The sequence below is a fragment of the Sus scrofa genome, chromosome 1, assembly GCF_054392235.1.
Source record: "Sus scrofa isolate SSC_HxYL_T2T_F1_AM1 chromosome 1, Sscrofa_HxYL_maternal_Yorkshire_Landrace_v2.0, whole genome shotgun sequence".
NCBI lineage: Eukaryota > Metazoa > Chordata > Mammalia > Artiodactyla > Suidae > Sus > Sus scrofa.
Window position 1 is genome coordinate 121,919,633 of NC_139383.1, and position 22,594 is coordinate 121,942,226.

The 22,594-nt window shown below is 40.8% G+C and overlaps 1 protein-coding gene across 8 annotated transcripts in view; it reads right to left on the reverse strand.

The window, feature by feature from the left end:
• FAM81A (family with sequence similarity 81 member A) overlaps positions 1 to 22,594 on the reverse strand; it is a 129,754-nt gene that overhangs the window by 45,726 nt on the left and 61,434 nt on the right. For 4 of the 8 annotated variants that reach the window (XM_084968900.1, XM_005659549.4, XM_021073520.2 and 1 more), the window contains exons 2-3: positions 9,465 to 9,532; positions 8,221 to 8,494 (exon numbers count right to left, since the gene is read on the reverse strand). In XM_084968900.1, coding sequence (XP_084825026.1) covers positions 8,221 to 8,494; positions 9,465 to 9,511 — 321 coding nt within the window. In that variant the 5' untranslated portion in view covers positions 9,512 to 9,532. Of the gene's footprint in view, positions 1 to 8,220; positions 8,495 to 9,435; positions 9,533 to 22,594 lie in introns of all 8 variants that reach the window. The other 4 variants (XM_084968910.1, XM_001928540.6, XM_021073532.2 and 1 more) reach the window with 1 other exon arrangement.

The window sequence follows — 22,594 nt, forward strand, 5'->3', positions numbered from 1 at the left end:
CAGAGGTTTTCATTATAAAAAGATTTCTTGAGTTCCTACTACGCTCTAGACACTGTGTGGATGCTAAAAATTGAAAAATTAAGACTCAGTTCTAGCTCCTGAAGATCACACAGGCTAGTAGTTTGACAATATATTTTATTTTTCTTCCTGTGTATAACTGTGTGTAGAGGCACTTATTGAGGGCAAATTTATCAAGATGGAGTATTAACTTATCTCAATTTGACTGGATCCATCAGGAGCCTGGAGTGAGCTGTACATGTTGAGAATGGTTTGAGCTTTAGTTTTATGATACAAAATTACTCGCAGGGGCAGATTTTTACAAAACAAATACCCAGGAAAATTTTACTGAGGAATGGAAAAGCCAGTGCAAACAAGTAATGAAAATAATTTAAAAACAGGCAAACTTACGGAAATAATTCATTAACAATCTATGAAAAAAAAAATACCCTCCATATCATTTAAATACAATTTGAATATCTTCACATCTCTTTGCTTTAAATATGCATGTTGCCTTTGCATAATACTCACACTTCTAATTTTATACTGCTTATAAATAAAAACTTCCTTTTAGAACTTTTAAAAATTTTAAATTACACCCTGATTTCATTTTGAGTTTGGCTACAATGTGGCAATTCTGATGTCTCATTAAGCATCCTAATTTTGGTCATGTTTGGGTAAACATGCTTAGCCTCACAATATACATAAAACTATGTAATTAGTGTTTCATAGAGGAGGCTATTAAACTTCCAAACTTCCTCTGTTACTTTATTAAGATATGTAGATATTACCAGTTATAAAAAAGTAAATGCTCATATGTGCAAAGTAAATTTTTTTTACCAGAATTAGATTTTACTCAGTTTTCCCTCTTTACAAAGGAAACCATCTATTCATTTGCAAACTGCACACTCCAAAAATATATGTAAATGGAAGAGTGCTGTCTGGTTAAGGGAAGAATAATGATTACATAAAATGTGTTTCAGATGGAAAAACAGCAGAACTAAGATTATTTTAAAACTTACTGCCTTATCATACTAAGTGAAGTAAGCCAGACAGAGAAAGACAAACATCATATGATGTCACTTATATGGGGAATCTAAAAAAAATCACACAGAAGAACTTATCTAAAAAACAGAAACTCACAGATTTCAAAACCAAACTTATGGTTGCCATGGGGGAAAGCCATTGAGGGGAAGGAAGAACAGGGAGGGTGGGAAAAACACATGCACACTGTAGTGCAAAATAGATGATTGATGAGAACCTACTGTATAACACAGGACAATCCACTCAATAGTTTGCAATAACTGATACAGGAAAAAAGAATGGATATATTTATATGTATGACTTTGCTGTACACCTGAAGCTAATACAACATTGCAAATCAACTATATTTCAATAAAATTAAGTTAAAAAGCCTCACTGCACCGTAAATTATTTTTTTTAATGGTCTTAAATACACATGAAAGAATAATCATGTTAAAACCACATATTAAAGGAAAATAATAGCAAAAGCCTAAGTGATTGATGACTTTGGATTGCTTGGTATGTTTGCTACTAACTCTAATTACCTAAGCAGTTCAGTGAACTCACACCAAAGGAATGAGGGGGGCAGGGGAGAACTCAGTGAGAGGTAAAGCTTCAATTACCTAGTTTCATGAAGAAATTCTTTCTGAAGGGGTAGAAATACTCAGAAAGCAAAGAATGACTCACTAGCACTGCCTGTCACATTTGAGAGTTGGTTACCTAAGATGGGGGTTCTAGAGGGGCTTCCAAGAGGCAAAGCAGAAAGTGAAGGGAGCTTATCTTTAGAGCGTTTAGTCTGGGTTTAGTCTAAGCACTGCCACTTACTGGCCTTGAGATCTCAAGAGGTCTCTTCACTTCCCTGGGCCTCGGAAACCTCATTGGAAAAGGATATGATTTGCACAAATGACCTCAGGGTCTCCCCTAGTTCTTTTTGCTACCAGGAGATCTGCAACGGTCCAGTCTCTGAATTGGGCATTTACTCAGTTAATAAGCATTCATGGCATTTTGCTCCAAACATTGTGCTGGACATGAGAAGATAAGTAAGACAAGTAAGCCCTTTCTTTTTGAAGGGTTTCCCAATCTATCAAGGGATATAGACTTATAAAGAAACAATGTCAAACCTATCCAGCAAATGCTATGGTAACAGTGGCAAGTGCCTGGTGTCCAAGATACATTAAGAGGAAAAGAATTGAGGCAAGGGAGGGAACTGGTAGAGAGGGCTTCCCAGAATGAGGGACGTATTAAACAGCACTGCAGGCTCATATTATATATTTGAAATGGTATTTGAATATATTTGGAAATTACATATTTTAAATAGTTCTCATCAGTGGATTAGTACATAATAGCTACCAAAGGGGAAATTATTCCCCAGATCCCACAGCTGCAGCTAAAGTACTATCGCCTCTTTCGCTGACCGAAAAAATTCAGTCCAGGGTTTTCAAAGTACCCACAGGGAAATGCTGAGCATGGAAAGAAGGGAGAGGTCACACCATTTTCTAACATGAACCATACAGTGTTTGCATCTTTGGCCAGGCCTGTGGCATGCAGAGGTTCCTGAGCCAGGGATGGAACCCATGCCATAGCAGCAAGCAGAGCTGCTGAAGTGCCAACACTGGATCCTTAACCTACTGCACCACAAGAGAACTCCATGTGTGCATCTTTTTAATGACACACTTCGTGACACTGGTTGAGGGAACAGGAACCTGAGAACCATTATTTACCCCAATCACTCTGATTTTATCTATTATCCTATCTAGATTTGAGTGGGGGCTATCAGCCCCCAATATATCTCTAACTCTTTTCAAAATCGCAATGTTTAAGTTTGGGTTCTTTAATTCTGCGAAGGTGCCAACTTGGGGTTGCCAAGTTATTCAGCTTCTGGGATAAAACTGCTTTAGCACTCAAATATAAAACTGGAAAGATCATTCTAAGTATAGACACCACCTTCCAAAAACAAGTAAATTATCTACAGCAATCTCTGAAGTATTCTATGCCCCTCTGATACCATTAAAGTTCTTCAACTGCTGGCAACTGAACCTGACTCTGGATAACTTAGGTGGAAAACTCGGAATTTATTGGACAGAAATGGGAAGAAGTACACACAATCAAGAGGGCAGCTAGGGATCCAGACTGAGAAAAATACAGCAGAAATACTTCCTAGGGTCTAGGCAGCAGGAACCACTGCCCAGCATCCTACAGGCACAGCTGCAGGGAAAGTACTTGTCCTTAGATCACTCTGGTCGGGACTCCAGTTCCAGGAAGTGAGAGTCTCGATGCTCTGGTGTGTATTATGGACTCCAAGCCTCATTAACTAAAAAGGTGATAAAGCCCCTTGAGTAAGAGCAACCCAGTCTATATCCAATAGAGGAAATATAAACTCAAAGGGGAATCAAATTGCTGTGATCCAAAGAAATTGGAAGGGATGCCATTAGTCACCAAAGCAACACAGATCCACTACATTTCCTTCCCACAAACACATGGTCCTTTCCTTTAAGTATCAAAAGAACTAAAGACCAGAAAGTTTAGAACCCCGAAGACAATGGACTTCAACTAGTATACAATTCTGAGCAAATCTCTGTCCTTAGGACACGTATATGGTGATTTTAAAGGACAGTGGAAACTGTTACGTATTGTGATACATCCAGGACCTCCCTTAGGTATAAGTCGAACGGGAATTATCCAAAAAAGGGAAATTGACTAAGGAAATGGTAGCCATAAAAGATCTGTAATAGCTATATTAATAGCAGACCAAAGAAACTTTAAGACAAAAATATTACTAGACATAGAGGCATTTTACAATGATAGATTAATCACTACATTAGGAAAATATACACATTATAAGCATATATGTATGTAAGAACAAAAGCCCCAAAATACATGAAGCAAAACTGACAGGACGGAATGGAGAAATAAACAATGCAAAAATAAGAGTTCAACATTTACATAATAATAATTTTGTAAAAAGGAGTTCCCATCATGGCTCAGTGGAAACAAACCCGATTAGCATCCATGAGGATGCGGGTTCTATCCCTGGCCCCACTCAGTAGGTTAAGGACCTGGTGTTGCCATGAGCTGCAGTATAGGTCATAGAAGTGGCTCAGGTCTAGTGTCCCTAGCCTGGGAACTTCTACATGCCACAGGTACGGCCCTAAAAGGACATACACACACACACACACACACACACACACACACACGTCTCAGTAAATTTAAAGAAATTAAAAATACATAAAGTATGTTATCTGTCCATGTGGAATTATATGAGCGACATACAATAGAAATAAATTTGAGGAAATCTCAAATATTTGGGAATTAAACAACACATTTCTAAGTAACACATAGGCCAAAAAAGAAATCACAAGGGAAATCTAATAATACTTTGAACTGAATGAAACCAAAACAAACAAACAAAAAAAACCCCACATACCAAAACTCACAGAAGCAGTTAAAGCAGTGCTTAGAGGATATTTTATTGCTTTAAACATGGTTATCAGAAAAGAAGAAAGATCTCAAACCAATTACCTAAGCTTCCACCTTAAGAAGCTAGAGAGATAAAAAAACAAACTAAATCAAAGCAAACAGAGAAAAAGGAAATTATATAGAGTTGAAACCAGTGAAATAGAAAATAAAAGCAATGGAAAAAATTAAAATCAAGGGTTGATTCTTTGAAATAATTAAGAACTCCACATTAAGATGGAACATCTCCCCAATTGATCTGTATATTTAAAGTAATCTCTGCCAAATTCTTAGCAGGCTTTTTAGAAACTGATAAGCTAATCCCCCCCCCCTTTTTTTTTTTGCTTTTTAGGACCACACTTGTGGCATATGGAAGTTCCCAGGCTAGGGGTCAAATCAGAGCTGTAACTGCTGGCCTGTACCACAGCCACAGCCACGTGGGACCTGAGCCACATCTGTGACCTATACCACAGCTCAAGGCAACACCGGATCTTTAACCCACTGAGCAAGGCCAGGGATTGAACCCACATCTTCATAGATACTAGGTGGGTTCATAATCCGCTGAGTCACAATGGGAACTAATCCTAAACTTTATATAAAAATGCAAAGCACTTGGAATAGATGAAGCTATTTTGAAAAGAGGAGGATTTACACTACATTATTTCAAAATGTATGTAAAGCTAGAACTCAAAGCAATGTGGTATTAGCAAAGGAAAGACATTCAGATCAATGGAATTCAGAAATTAACCCTTATATTTTATGGTCAGTTGATTTTCAACAGAGGGCAAATGGGAAAATGATAGGTTTTCCTTGGATCTCCATATGAAAAAAATAACTCATATCTTTAACCTCACTTCATACATGAAAATTACCTCAAAATGGATCACAGACCTAAATGAAAGAATTAAAACTAACTTTTAAAGAAAACATAGTAGAAAATCCTGTGACCTTCGGTTAAGCAAACAGTTCTTAAGACACAACACCAAAAATATAAACCAAAAAAAAAAAAAAACTGATAAGCTGGAATTCATTAAAATTTATAAAATTTGCACTCCCCAAAATACCATTAGAAAAGTGAAAACATAAGCCATAGAACAGGAGAAAATATTTTGCAAGTCACATACCTGATAAGGGATCTATATCTAGACTACACAAAGAAATTTTACCCTCAATAATAAGACAAATAATCTAATTTAAAAATGGATTCTTTGGACTTATCAGACACAACTTAGAATAGATATACAAGGAGATCCTGCTGAATAGCATTGAGAACTTTGTCTAGATACTCATGTTGCAACAGAACAAAGGGTGGGGGAAAAGAATGTAATTGTAATGTATACATGTAAGGATAACTTGACCCCCTTGCTGTACAGTGGGAAAATAAAAAAATTTAAAAAAAAATAATAGTGTATGCCTCATTGGGTGTTGGGAGAATTAAATAAAAGCATGCATGTCGAAAAAATAAAATAAAATAAAATAAAAATGGATTCTGATACATGCTACAACATGGATAAACCTTAAAAACATTATGCTGGAGTTCCTGTCGTGGCACAATGGACATGAATCCAACTAAGAACCATGAGGTTGAGGGTTCAAGCCCTGGCCTCGCTCAGTGGGTTAAAGGATCCGGCGTTGCTGTGAGCTGTGGTGTAGGTTGCAGACGTGACTCGGATCTGGGGTTGCTGTGGCTGTGGTATAGGCTGGCAGTTGTAGCTCCGATTAGACCCCTAGCCTGGGAACCTACATATGCTGCGGGCATGGCCCTCAAAAGACAAAAGACCAAAAAAAAAAAAAAAATCATGCTAAGTGAAATGACCCAGACACAAAAGAACAAACACTATATGATTCTGCTTACATCATATACCTTGAATAGGGAAATTCACAGAGCCAGAAAGTAGAACAGAGCTTACCCAGAGCCAAGGCAAGCGTGGAATGGAGAGTTATTGTTTAATGGAAACAGAGTTTCTATTTGGGATGACCAAGAAGTTTTAGAAATTGATAGTGGGGATAGGTAAATGTCATTAATGTCAATAAATTGTACACTTTAAGATGATTAAAATGATAATTATCTTATCACAATAAAAAAATAACTTAAAATGGGCAGAAGACTTGAGTAGATATCTCACCAACAGAGGCACACAAATGATTAATACAAACATGAAAACATATTCAACATCACTAGTCATTAGGGAAATGCAAACTAATTACACAATATAACACCACTACACATCCACTAAAGTGACTATAATCAGAAAGACAGATAACACTAAGTGTTGGTGAGGATGTAGAGAAACTGGAACCCTCACACATTGCTGGTAGGATTATAAAATGGTATAGCCACTTTGGAAAACTGTTTGGCTATGTAATAAAAATTTAAGTTTACTGCCGGACCCATCAATTCCATTGCTAGTAATTTACCCAAGAGAAATGAAAACATATCTCCTCACAAAGATGTGCACACAAGTATTCACAGCAACTTTGTTTATCATAGCTAAAAAACAGAAACAATCTAAATGTCCATCAACTAGTGAATGGATAAATAGAATGTGGTATATCTATACAATAGGATACTACTCAGACATAAAAAGAAATGACATACTAATACACGTTAGAACACGACTTGAATCTCAGATTATGCTAAGTGAAAGAAGCCAAATGCAAAAGATTTCATATTCTAAGGTTCCATTTATATGAAGGGTCCAGGAAAGACAAATTTATAGAGATAGAAAGCACAGTAGTAGTTGCCTGGGTCTGGGGTAGAAGGAGGGATTAACAGTAAACAAAAATTTAAGGAGTGACTTTAAGTCACTCATAAAAATTTGAGAAGTGACTGAAATATCCTATAACTGAACTGTGTTGGTGGTGGCACAATTCTATCAATTTGCTACAAATCACTAAATTGTATACTTACTAACGGGTGGATTTTGTGGCTTTTACATTATACCTTAATAAAACTGTTAAAACAAATAGAGATCTGAAATTGAAAAAAATGAGTCAATTTCAGGAAGCACAATTGAAATTCCATTTCCATGATGTGACACAAAGATTTCCCTTCAGCTAGCCATATATGTTCTTTTCATATACTTAAAAACTACATGTGGAGGATACTGACATTGTTCAGTGATGTTAGCCCAGGCCTTAAATGATCTTAAGCTTTCTGAGTTAAAGTCTGTGGTCCCTGCAACTGCTCAATAAACAGCAGTAAATTTACAAACTCTAAAAAGAGATGATATTGGCCTTTTATTGGGTTCATTTCAGAGAGAAATAAAAGCAATGAAAAGAAGTCTCAGAAGCAATTCAAATTCCTGAATTGTCTGAGTAATAAACTGTATTATACATATAATCACTACGACCCAGAAACATTTAATCTGAAGCAGCAAAGGCTGACCTAGTAATTGATTTAATAGCTGTCTTCAATGACATGAAGGGTTTTTCAGGGAAACTACCTAACTAGTTCTCTCTTTCGATTAAGAGCCAAACCAAACAAAGTGATTTAATAATCAGCCAGGTACAACGAGATGAAACACAAATAACACTAACAGTAATGGCTATCAAATACTGGCATACGTTTAACTGGGATATATTTATTCGGGCTGGTTCCCTGGCAAGCATGAAGACTAGACAAGTCAGAGGGTTTTGGTCTGACCTCAGTGCTTCCTGGGAGGGGGCAGTGAGACATGCTGACCCCCTGACCTGGAGGAGGTCTGTGGTGAGGCAGGCAGCCCACCTGACTTCCACATGCCTTACCTCAATATCCCGATTAAGCTGCTTCACTATGGCAGTGATGTTTCTGATGTGCTCCTCCAAGAAGAGCCTGGCCAAGCGGTCACCTCCCCCTTTGTTTTGCATTTTCTGCAAGCTGCTGACAATGTCGTCTTTGATCCGGAAAGCGTGCTCCACCAGGGCAGCCGTGGTTTTCTCGTGGCAGAGGATCCTGTCTTCCAGCTGTTCCACTAGGCTTACGGATGTGTAGGGTGCCATGGTCAGGGACTGGCTGTGTCGGGGCATAGTTCTAACTCGCCTACGGAAGGGAGCCCCACGTTACTAGAATGGTCAATTGGGAAAGAGTCATTTTTCAAGCCAGATTCAAGACATCCCCAGAAAAAAAGAAAGGCAAAGCATCTGCCCCTACAAGCTAAATGGGATTTGAGGCAGGGTTTTGGCCCAGAAAGAGTTTTCTTTGTGAGCCAGGCGGTATCTCGAAACAATGGTACCCAGAGAGTTAAATGTGCTGGTAGCAGGCTCCACTGACCTCGAAAAGCAAGTGGCTGGAGGATCGAGCTGATTAACAAGTATCCTGACCTGCCCGTCCCCTCCCTCCCACTCAGGCAGGGGTTACCAACCCAAATGCCTACCAGGGTCAGGCAGGCAACACGAATGAGTCAAGCACACCATGTAGGATACAATTGGGGAGGGGGGGGCTTTTAGAACTGGAAAGGGCATTCCTCAACTGCAGGGAGCTCCACCATGAGGGACCATCTGGGAATGCAGATCCATTCTTCCAGATCATCTGACACTTCAAGAAGAGCCAGGAAATTTAGGCTTGAATGTGAAATCACCTGCTTTTCAAAATGTCAACAACACATTTAAAAAGTGTTCGAGATGATCCAGGCCAAACAATGTTCTTCTAGGAGCCAGTCCTGACCTATGGACACTCAACCTGCAACTTCTGACTTAAAAGGCAGGGATACCGGCTCCCAAGCCTCCAGAGGTACGTTTCACTGCTGTTGACCAGGAGGACAACTGTAACAAAGCACTACTGTGAAATCTCCACATGTTCAGGTCAAGGAATGGTCCACAGCACCGTACAAACCGGAAGCTGGAGAGGAGGACACAACGGTACTGCTCTTGCCCTCAAAAAAGGTCATTCTTGGATAATGTAACAGCCACAAAACTTCATTTAGAATGACCATCACACCCACGAGTAGCCCCTCATGGAATTGGTGGAAAGAAAAAGTATACCTTAGATGCATATTTTCCATATATTATACCTTTCCTCGGTGACAAGAGAAGGAAATACAGTGCTCCGTTGGGCCATTTTCTCTTTAATAATTCACATCTGTTGAACAAAATAAGCATTAAATTATTTAACGGTTTATATCTAGAATTTAAATGACCTCTAAAGCTTATTGTTAAGTTACCAAGGGGATCAAAAATTATGCTGACATGCTGATCAATTACATTATTAAATACATAAGCAGAAGACATTTCCAAATAAGGAGAAAAGAATCAAGCATCAAAATGCTTCTGAACCAGATGAAAACATTATACATAAAATGAACAAAAAATAAGATCCTACTGTATAGAGCACAGGAAACCATATTCAATATCCTATAATAAACCATAATGGGAAAGAATATGAAAAATAATACACACATATATCACCGAATCACTTTGCTATACAGCAGGCATTAACACAATATTGTAAATCAACTATACTACAATAAATTTTCTTAAACAATGCCTTTGAACTTAATGCCACTAAGCCTTGCTGGACAGATCAACAAGGACTGTCAAATGGAATTTCCTGAAGTTTTCTCACGCCACATTTATCTTCATCTCAAGCTTAAGAAACCACTTATATAGAGACAAGATAGTTTCTTCAACAGGCGTATTCAACCTTGTACTTCTCCAAAGAAATATGCAGGAAACTACCTTGGTAAATTGAATCTCAGCAACTTTAGTAAATTCCACAGCAAATCAAAAGTATTGTTTTTGAACTAACCTTAATGAAACAATGCACAATCACTGGGAACTGATTTGGGAGGACTTAACTATCCACTAAAAAAATGAGAATGATATGCTTCATTAAAACCTTAAAACTGTATCATCAGATATAATCGTTCATATTACACTGTGCATACATAAGGAACATTTGGACATCAGAATGCATTAGAAATCTGAACAAAATTGGGAGGTTTTAAAAATATTTCATTACTTAGGTTTCTCAATACTGCTGTTAATTGCCTTAAAACAATGAATGCCTAGTAACTGTGATCTGATTCAGTAATTAGTTCTCACTTAGATGCTAGATTCAGAAAGCAGTTCTGATTGAAACCATTGTTTTGGCATCATCTATCCAGTGTGTTATTTTTAGTGTTTCAAAATGTGAACATTTCACTTTCCTAGACAAAGAACTTTGAATTTAAACAAATTATACTAAAGAAAAAAAGTGATGCATGCCAAACAAGCCACAATGCCAAAGGAGTTCTTCAGTGTCAAGGATAATAATTTCTCCATTTAGACTATATGAAATTAGGCCAGCGTGAAAGATGTTAAAATTTAGACTCACAGAATCTTTATAATTTTAAAGCTGTAAAATGCCTTTGTTAAGATGTTAATCTATAGAATAATTCACCTAAAAGACATTTACTTGGCATTTATTATGTAGCCAAGTAACTTAAATAAGGAAGACGAAAATCTCCTCCCTCAAGGGCTTACAGCCTAGAGAGAAAGGAAGACATCCAAACCAATCATGAAATAATGGGATAAGTGGCTAAATAATGATATGAACAAAAATGCACAGGGAGGAAACACTAACTCAGAAAGTTATATTAACCCATGTTGACTGCAGCATTATTATTATTATTATTATTGGCTGTTGTCAGAGCATGCAGAAGTTCCAAGGCCAAGGACTGAATATAAGCCACAGCAGTAACAACACTGAATCCTTAATCAATTGAGCCACCAGGGAACTCCCAACTGCCACATTATTTAAAGTAGCCAAGATATGGACACTACCTAAGTGTGTACACATTGATAGATGAATAAAGAAAATGTGTGTGTGTGTATATATATATGTACACACACTCTCACTCACACACACACACAGATACATGCACAGTGGAATACTATTCAGCCATTAAAAAGAATGAAATCTTACCCTTTGCAACAACATGGAGGGACCTTAAGAGTATCATGCCAAGAAATAAGTCAGATGGTGAAAGACAAATACTGTATGATCTCACTTATAATCTAAATTTTTTAAAAAAAATCAAAACACACAAAAGCCCCACCAAACTCATAGATACAGAAAAGAGAATTACAACTGCCAGAGGCAGGCACTGGTGAGTGGGCAAAATAGGTGAAAGGAATCAAAAAGGTACAAACTTGCAGCTATAAATGTCATAAGAATGTAATATCAGCATGGTGACTATAGTTAACAAAACTGTATTACAGTATATTTGAAAGATCCTAAGAAAGTACATCTTAAAAGTTTTCATCACACACAAAAAATTTTTCTAACTATGAGTGCTGACGGATGTCACCTAGGCTTATCTTGGTGATCATTTTGCAATATGCACAAACACTGAATCATCATGGTGTATACCTGAAACTAATATAATGTTCTATGTCAATTACACTTCAATTTTTTTTTTTTTTTTTTTTTTTTTTTTTTGTCTTTTGTCGGGCCTGCAGCACATGGAGGTTTCCAGGCTAGGGTTCTGATCGGAGCTGCAGCTGCCGGCCTACACCAGAGCCACAGCAACGCCAGATCTGAGCCGCATTTGTGACCTACACCACAGCTCACAGCAACGCCAGATCCTTAACCCACTGAGAAGGCCAGGGATCGAACTGGCAACCTCATGGTACCTAGTCGGATTCATTTCCGCTGCGCCAAGACAGGACCTCCAATTACACTTTGATTTTTAAAATTTTAACAATTAAAAAAAAAAATACGGAGGGAGAAAGGAGAAGGGTTTGTTTTTTTCCTGGGTAGCAACTGAGTCAGGGAAGAACTGATGAGAATGAGTAGGAATTCCCAAACTAGAAAAGAGACGTTGAGCCGCGCCTTTTCTCATCCACACTCCAGCACTACCTCTGCTTCCTTTACTCTCAGCACACTCTGGCCTAACTCGTCCTCGGCCTCAACCTTGGCCGCTCAACTCTTAACCTCCCCACAGCCACCACACCCACCACTGTCCTCTAGCATCTCATGCCCTTTGCTGCCACCATACCTCTGCCTGTGTGCTCTACCGGAAACACACTTCCCACCCCTGCCTGCACAGAAGATGCCTATTCATCCTACAAGGACTGCCCAGCCTTCAATTCAACATTATGGCTCCTTCGTGTATGTGCGTATGCTTCATTTCTTTATGCCATGTATTTAATAGTACTTATTACATTCTATTATTATTAGTTGTTGAATAATCTGTTTTCCCTACTAAATTATATGTTCCTTAAGGGCATGTTTCAAAACTTTTTTTTTTTTTGCTTTTTAGGACCCACTGAGCAAGGCCAGGGATCAAACCAGTGTCCTCTTGGATACTAGTCAGGTTTGTTAACCACTGAGCCACGATGGAACTCCATACTGCCCTTTTCATGAATGTGGATGGCATGTGTTTACCTATTAGGTCTCTTGGTTTGTTAGCATCATGATTCTTTGGCAGAACAGCAGGATCTATATTAAATATGAATAAGGATTGGAGTTCCCATTGTGGTTCAGTGGTAATGAACCTGACTAGTATCAATGTGGATGTGGATTCAATCCCTGGCCTCACTGAGTTAAGGATCTGGCCTTGCTGTGAGCTATGGTGTAGGTTGCAGACGTGACTCAGATCTTAGATTGTTGTGGCTGTGGTATAGGTCAGTAGCTCCAGCTCTGATTCGACCCCTAGCCTGGGAATCTCCATATGCCACTGGCGTGGCCCTAAAAAGACCAAAAAAAAAACAAAAAAAAGAATAAGGATTAAAAATAAACAAGTAATAGAGTTCCCTGGTGGCTTAGTAGTTAAGGAGCTGATCACTGCTGTGGCTGAAGTTTGATCTCTGGCCTGAGAACTTCCACATGCTTCAGGCAGCCAAAATATAATAATCAAATAAATATAGGTAAATAAATAAACAAGTCACGAAATTGAGAAGAGTTCTCAAGGCTGTTTCAAGATCTTCCCATTGTCAATTCTGGCTCAACTGCCTGAACTGCCTGAGATCACAAGCTCCTGAACATTTATAAATCTAATTTCTAGCACCATAAACATGCGTGCAACATTATCAGGCATGCCTGGGTCACATACTGTTTTGATTGTGCCATGTTTCTCTGTTATAATATCAATCTCAAGTTTATGAGTTTGAAAACTTCAGGAAGTGAGAGGAAGGGATAAATGGGTAAAGAAAGGAGAGAAAAATGAAGAGATAAGAAAAAAAAAAATGATGGCATTTCCATCATGGCTCAGCAGAAACGAATCTGACTAGCATCCATGAGGACGCAGGTTTGATCCCTGGCCTCGCGCAGTGGCATAAGGATCCTTGTTGCTGTGAGCTGTGGGGTAGGTCGAAGACATGGCTCGGATCCTGCATTGCTGTGGCTGTGGTGTAGGCTGACAGCTGCGGCTCTGACTCAATCCCTAACCTGGGAACCTCCATATGCCGAGATACGGCTCTAAAAAGACAAAAAAAGTGAAATCGTGATGCCCAACATATACAATACATCAACATTGTCTGGGGGTTCACAGAAGAGTAAAGGGAAATACTATTATCTAAACAAAAACACTTATTTGTGATCAAGAGGATTCTGAAGATATATATATACATATATACATGAATAAATAGCCTCATATATATATATATGATATTTTAATGACAAAAGGAAACATTAATACCAACCAATTATTATATTTTATAAGTAAGATGATACTGGGTAGAAATACCCATAGTATCCTTTTAATGTAAAATGCTGCATGAACTTAAAAGGACAAGTTGTATGGAAAATTAAACTTGAACTAGTTTTTCAGTTTACTACTAAAATACAGCACTGATGTGTTCTGCTGAGTGTCAGAATAAAAAAAAAATAGGCAAAGCATTTATGAATAAAGTGGTTGTAATTTAGTGATAAAAAAAAAAAGCCGAATTTCCTTATAGTTAAAAATAGCATGAAAGGATAGAAGGCGGGGAACAGTTGAAGGTGTGTCTGGGAAGACTTAACTAGGCTCGGGAATGGACTCTGTCCTGTGGCAGCAAGGAGTGATCAGGGCTGGGAGACGCAGGGCAGTGAATGGCTAGCTTGGAGAGCATCTTAGAAGAGGGGAGACGTCACAGTGGTAGATGCAGGACAGGAATCCTACCAGGAGGGACAGGATGGGGCCTGGGGGGAGGTGGGAAGGGCTGGTTCTCCCCCCCCCCCCCCGAGTTTCCTTCCTCCTCGTAGCTGTTCTCTCTGCCTCCTGTTGTTTGATTCCCTTTTTCCTCTCCTCCCACTCACACCTCTCCATTCATCTTCCTTCGCCTTTTCCCTCTTTTTACCTTCCCCTTTCCACGGTCCATTTTCCTTCCCTCCATTGAGATCTCTCTTTCCACAACTACAGTCTGACACACGTCTCCAACACAGGAAGGTGGTGGGAGCAGGAAGGTCCTTATTTGAAGCCTGGCCTCTGCAAAAACTGTGTTGTCCTAGCAGGCAGGCCTCGAGGCTTGTCAAGCTGAGGACCACAGAACTAATAGCCTCTTTGGAGCTTTATTTCTTCAATTTATTTTTCATTATATCATTGAAAAAGAAAGAAAGAAAATTACTTCTTCCTACACTTTTTAATTGTTTTGAAGATCTAATTGGCTTTCTTCAGTGATTCAGGAATTGGGCAGCATCCCATCTAGCAAGGAGAGAACTATTCCTGCCCCTGCCCCCTACTTTAGAAAAAACAGCAGGATAGAAAAAACAACAGGAGTTCCCGTCGTGGTGCAGCTGAAACAAATCTGACTAGGAACCATGAGGTTGCAGGTTCAATCCCTGGCCTCGCTCAGTGGGTTAAGGATCCTTGTTGCTGTGGCTGTGGTGTAGGCCGGCAGTTACAGCTCCGATCAGACCCCTAGCCTGGCAACCTCCATATGCCTCAGGTACAGCCCTAAAAAGCAAAAAAAAAATTAATAAATAATTAAAAAAATAAAATAAAAAAACAACAGTGTCCTACTGTATAGTACAGAGACCTCTATCCAATCTCCTGGGATAGACCATAATGGAAATTAATACTTTAAAAAAGACTGGAGAGAGAGATATATATATATATATACAACTGGGTCACTTTGCGATACAGCAGAAATTGGTAAAATATTGTAAATCAATTATAGTTTAAAAAAAAATCTGGGCGTTCCCGTTGTGGCTCAGCAGGTTACCCCGACTAGTATCCATGAGGATGTGGGTTCAGTCCCTGGCCTCGCTCAGTGGGTTAAAGATCCGGTATTGCCACAAGCTGCAGTATATGTCGCAGACCCAGTTCAGATCCCGCGTTGCTGGGGTTGTGGCGTAAAGCCTGGCAGGTACAGCTATAATTTGACCCCTGGCCTGGGAACTTCCATATGCCACAGGTACAGTCATAAAAAAGAAAAAAAGAAAAAAAAATCTTGAAAGACCATGAGCTTGAAGGAAGTCAAATGGTTAGTAGCTCCAGGAAAAACAGACCACCAAATTAGGATAACAGGGCAACAGCAACTAATCCCCATCAAATTGCTACTCTTAATGCTTTTTTTCATACTTAATATGTGATCTTATCTTAACATTTCTACAAATTGCTACTGGTTAAATGTCCAACAATAAAAGGGTTCTTAAAAACCATGGCACATCCACTCAAAAGATCAATAGCTACTTAATGATTACAGAAGAGTATTAAGTAACAGAAAAATATTTACTAGCTATAAATATTAGGTTTGTGTGTGTCTATATATATATATGAACAAGATTTAAAACTGGATTTTCAGTACTATATAGAACCATAACCAGGGCTTGGAAACAGAGCTTTACCCCCTGATTTTTTTTATTATGGCTGCACCTGAGGCTGATGGACGTTCCCAGGCCAGGTACTGAATCCGAGCCACAGCTAAGACCTAAGCTGCAGCAAGTGGCACCCAGGTGGGATTGAAGCAGAGCCACCACAGAGACAAGCCAGATGGTTAACCCACTGCATCACAGCAGGGACGCTGATCCTGCAAATGTTTAAGCTCTTCCCCGTCACCTCTTTCCTCAAGGTGAGGAGCTAACCTGATCCTGGGCCAGCAGAGATGGATGAATCATCAAGGACCAGACAATCACTGCTGCCCTGTGTGCACAGGCTACCCCTACCTGCTTTCATCCCCCTCCCATCTGACCACCACAAGCCTCTCTCTGCGGGAGCCCAAAACCCCAACCTGTGCCAAATCGCTAAAATTGCTCTGTGGTGTGAATAGCAAGCATCTGAGTAAATTATGTTTTCAGTAAATGGAGGAGGAAGAGAGCAGTGCAAGTGGAATGACTTAATTCCAAAGCCAAATTATGTAGACTCACAAGAAGGTCAAAGAAGGACCACGGATAATAGAAGGCACTTTCATAAATTAATGACAGGGCTCAGATTGGGGGAGTGTCTCCAAAACATGTGCAAAAACAAAAGGAAACAGCACAGATAAGGACACCTCTCAGGTTTTGGCCACACCCATGGCATGCTGAAGTTCTGGGGCCAGGGATCAAACCCAAGCCACAGCAGGGACCTGAGCCACAGTAGTGGCAATGCCAGATCCTTAACCCACTGCACCACCAGGGAGAGCTCCTGTCTCCTTCTTAATAGGCAGCTCCCCTCTCTCAAGAATTTTGGAGAACAGATTTCTTTCTTTTCTTTACTTTTCTTTTATTTGGGGGGGGGGGATCTTTTTAGGGCTGCATCTGTGGCATATGGAGTTTCCCAGGCTAAGGGATGAATTGGAGCTGTAGCTGCTGGCCTATGCCACAGCCACAGCAACATGGGATCTGAGCTTTCTATGACCTAAACCACAGCTCACAGCAACAAGGATCTTTAACCCACTGAGCAAGACCAGAGATCCAACCTGCATCCTCAAGGATACTAGTCAGATTTGTTACAACTGAGCCACAACAGGAACTCCAAGAACAGATTTCTTACAAGAAATACACGGGGCTACCATACTGGGGGATGTGATGGCATTATGGTTATGAGGTAGACCTGGGGAAATCTGGTTAAGTCACAAAGGAGGGAACATTACAGGGCCCTACACAGCCTCTCAGATGCTGGGTATTCCCACCCCAGAATGCCCTCTCTCAGGACACATTAGGTCCACAGCAGAGGAAGCTTACCTGACACACCCTGATATTTTTTTCAGCCCCGCCAACACAGAAATCTCTCAGTCATCCTGGAGAGAATGTGGCAGGGGTTCACGTACCAGAACTACTATTGTAATAATATTTTTTGAAATAGTGGAAAGACAGCAATCAAAATATAAATTGTGGCATTGGGTACATTTCTATTCCATTTTTCCTCCTTTTCAAAATACAAAAATGAGTGTGCTATTTTCAGGACAAAAAATGAAGTAAAAACTTCTTACATAAAGGAATGAATCAGTGAGAAAAAACAAATACAAAAAGGTCAACAGGGACCTGCTGTATAGCACAGAGAAGTCTACCCAATATTCTGTGATAACCTATATGAAAAAAGGATCTGAAAAAGAATGGGGAGTTCCTGTCATGGTGCAGTGGTTAACGAATCCAACTAGGAACCATGAGGTTGCGGGTTCGATCCCTGGCCTTGCTCAGTGGGTTAACGATCCGGCGGCGTTGCCATGAGCTGTGGTGTAGGTTGCAGACGCGGCTCGGATCCTGCGTTGCTGTGGCTCTGGCATAGGCTGGTGGCTACAGCTCCGATTGGACCCCTAGCCTTGGAACCTCCATATGCTGTGGGAGCGGCCCAAGAAATGCCAAAAAAAAGAGACCAAAAAAAAGAAAAAGAAAAAAAGAAAAAGAATGGACATGTATTCATGTATAACTTAATCACGGTACAATCGTACAGCAGAAATTACCACAACACTGTAAATCAACTATATTTCAATAAAACTTTAAAAAAATGAAGAAATATAATCAGAAAGACAAGAAATACAGAAATTTGCCCATTTGTAGCTATCAAAACCAAGGAGACACAGCTGATTCTGGGCTTAAAAGAGGAATTGGCTCAGTTCAAATAAGTTTGCTGTTAAATTTCGTTTTGCTGTGGTTAAGAACACAAAACAAAATTTACCATCTTCGACAGTTTTAACAGTGCTAACTACATGTATATTATAGTGCAACAGATCTCCAGAACTTTTCATCTTCCCAAAGTGAAACTCAGTATGGACTGAACAACTTCCAGTTTGCTCATGTGAACCCATCCCCTGAGGGCACGTAATAAGGCTTGAGCTCAGAGCCCTGGTTAAAGCCCTCCCCGAGCCCTGGATTGCCCCTACAGCAGGGACCCATACAGATCCAGGGCCCAGGGCTGCCATCAGTGGGGGTCACCAGCACAGCATGTCAAACGCCTTAGGCTCCAGGGAAAGTGCGAGGCCCCGGCATAGGTCCTCAAGGGAGCTATTTCCAATCGCTTTTATGGAGACGGCCCTGATTCCACTTTGCAAGGCATATTTCCTTTCCCTTCCTCACTAGCACATTCACCAGGGGAATTCTGTTCAGGGTAGAATGGTGAAGGGTGGCTGGATTTCTGACTCATCAAAAATAAACTTCAAAATGTTCCAACCATGTACAGTGGCCTTGTGGTCAGGGCAGCGATGGCTGCATCACTGATGGGATCCCATAAATCTGTCACAGGCATGTGGCCTCCGACTGGTCCAGATGGATTCCCAAGTGGGCTCAAATTACTGGGAGTCCTAGAACCCAAGGATGCCACTGCTGCTGCTCTCAACCACTCTCCACGGCTTAGAAAGATGCTCACATTTTTAGGAGAACCCCTGCAAAAACAGATTGGTTTCTGTTCCCATCTATTAATAACAGCTATTTTGAAATGCTATTTAAATCTTCTATTGTTATTTGAACTTTTTGTGGATTATGTCTCCCCAGCTGAGCTGCTGTGGGGCTGCAAGGACTTCATACCATATGAATCTGCAACCCCCGTGAGCCCGGCACGGTGCCCCTTCACAGATGCTCGTAAACATTTGTTCATTTGCTGGTGTATCTAATTTGGTGCGGCCCATCATTTTAATTAGTGAGTGGCTCTGCCCACAGGACATATCAGTGGCTGACTCAAGGTCCCTTCCAGCTGTGAGCTCGGCAGGCTGCCCTGCGGTGGGCATGGGCGCTCGCCCAGGCCCCGTATCTACACCAGGAAAGACGTGTCTTCATATCGCTTTCAGGTGTTTTATGATGATCAACAGCTATATTTGGCAACTTTTTCTCTCGAGCATTAGAGAAGACACATTACCAAATGTTAAAAAGGGAATCTGCCAAATGCACCAGCTAGAACAGTAAAAGGATCATTAAAAACCGGTGTAAACTCCCTCCCTCTTAAACTACCTACACCCCCGATGCATCAAGGATCATACAGAGGAGGGGAAGGCATGACTTCGTATACTCACGCAGACAGAATGTGAGTCGTGACTTTTGGGTTCTACGTGATACAAATCTCTGGCTGAAAAGCTAAGGACTGGAGCCCCAGGAAGAAAGATCCAGTCTCCAGGGTCCGCCCTTTTCCTCATACACAGCTACACAGAGGGAGGGGGCTGGACTTTGCCACAAACACAGGAGGCTAGGAGAGATTCTTTTGTTTGTGGTAAAACGACTTGAGTTCAGCACATTAATTTTATAACTCTTTTGGAGTGAGCAGGGGAGGATGCCTGAGCTCTCCCAGAGATAATTAAAAACGGGGAGAAAAGAAATCTGAAATAAACAAGAAAACAAGCTGAAGGCACCAGGGTTTCTGAATAACATCTTCCCTGTTAAACAATTTTAAGAATTCCATAATGCGAAAGCAACCCCACACATTCTCTCCCACATACACACGCTAGTTATTTAAGCCCCACTCGGCTGAGCAGCAGAATCCCTTGCCTTCACTTCTGTAGCTACTTTGTCCAGAGATGTCATCTGCACAAGAGTATCCTTAGGAGGGACAAAAGCTGACCAGCAGCCAGCATGTGCAGGCATACTTCTTGGGGGGCTATTTGTCCTTCGGGTGACCTCAACAACTCACATCCCTCAAATCTGACTGTGACCTGAAATACCAAAGTTGCCTGTTAACAGAGGCTGACAAATTCAGGCCTTCTGATATTTATCGAGCAGCGTGACCCTCGGGACTTACTTGCTGTCGCAGAAAGGTCATCAAATAAATAGTTTTATTATCACTAACAACTATATTTTTATAATACCAAGAGCGCCTGGGCCAGGAGGGGGTGGGGGCGGGGAATTTGACAGAAGCCCACGGAGGAGGACAGAGCCATTGTTTCATCCTTTCTCAGTGACTTAGAAAACCTAGGGCACATGAAACCACATCCAAGAAGGCACAAAATAAAATCAATCTACGGAGAGGGAGGAAAAGAGAAGAGTTATGAAGAGAAAGGAACAGGCAGAAAGTGTGTCCTAAGCAAGAGGAGAGTGAGGGGAGCATGGAGGAGGGAGGGAGGAGGGAGGCAGTGCTGAGGGGAGCGGAGGAGAGAGTCAGCCAGACAATGGAGAGGAGAAGAACAGGTGGTTCCAGGGCTCCAAGGGAGGATGTGAGCCTGAGAACTGCTCCTCACACATTTAGCTGCTCATTTGGGGTGTGAAGAAATAGACAGGCCATTTTTAATATGCTATGTTAGGCTTCTCAACGCATTTTTTCTAAATCAAACCTGCCCTTTCTTGGTCTGGACACACATATGCAAAGTTAAGATGTCATGGGTGGAGGCTGGGGGGCATCATTTGTTCCACCCCCAACATGGAAACACCTTCCTGAATTACCTATCGTTTTGCTCACAGGCCCTATTTTGAGCCAACACCCAGCTGACTCTTGGAGTAAAGTGTGGGTCTCACACCCACCATGGAACAGACAACTACGGTCCGGCCTGCACATCTGCTTCATGATTTTAATCAAGTTGTTTGGTCTTGTCAACAAAGAAATATTGAGCCTCTGCAGCTGAATAAGACACAGAGCCAATGCCCAGGAGCTTCAATTCAATAGAACAGACAAGCCACCATGCAAGAGGGAAGAGGCTGGTTCCCGCCCCATGGGATGGTACAAGCCAGGCCCTGCCTCCTCCAGGCAGAAGGCAGGGTGGGTTTGAACTGGGCCAGCAGGCAGAGCATTTGAGAAGCAGGCATTTGAGGAGGGAATTCAAAGGGGTGAGTTAAGTCAATGCAGGCCTGCCTGCACGAGAAAGGCTGGAGGGAGGACAGAGCAGAGGAAGCACTGACCAGTGAAAATCACGGTGTGCAAGGTCCCTGTGGCTAAGCCATGGTAAACAGTCGCTGGGACCACGTGCAAAGGCTGTGAATCCACAACAAGAACAACAAGAGAAATGGAAAGGAAGGGACAAACTGAGAGAGGTGGCACAGGGAGCATCGCCAAGCTTAACAACCAAGTGGATGTAGGAGTGTCAAGAGGAGAAGTCAGAGTAACCCAAGTGAGCAAAAACAGATCACAGAGGGTGATGATGGCAAAGAAATCCATGGCGGATGCACCCAAGGGGACACCAGAGCTCCCCAGGGGTTGCCTCCCTCGTGATGGATCACCTGGATCTGCCCTGAGAAAACTCCAGACAAATGCAGCTTAAAGGGTATTTTACAAAACAACCAGCCTCACCCTTCCTAAGTGTCAGGTCATGAAAGACAAAGACTGAGGAACTGTCCAGAAAAACAGAAGCAATGAGACAACTAATGTAGCGCAAGACCCTAGACTGGATCCTGGACCTGGAAAAGATTTTTTTTTTAAATCGCCCCATCCCCTGCTCTTTTGCTCTAAAGGACATTAGGGCTCTTGTTGACTTTTGAATAAGGTCTGTAGATTAGATAATAGTACAGAATCAATGTTAATTTATTGATCTTGATGCTTGTTATTCAAGAAAATATTCACTGCATTTTTTTATTGATTGTGACGCTTGTAATACAAGAATACACACTGCATTTTTTTTTTTAGGAAATATACACTGACATATTTGAGGGGGAAGTAAAGGGGCATCATGTCTAGAACTTACTCTGAAGTTTCAAGAAAAATGACAACATATGTATGTGCAAATGCATGCATATGTGCATGCACGTGTGGAGAGAGAGAGAACGCATGAGAAGGAAAAAGCAAGTGTGGTAAATGGTTATTATTTATAGAATTTGGATGAAAGGTACATAGAAACTATTTAAATTATTCTCGCAACTTTTCTGGGAATCTAAATTATTTCAAAATAATAAGTCAAACAGGGAAGGAAG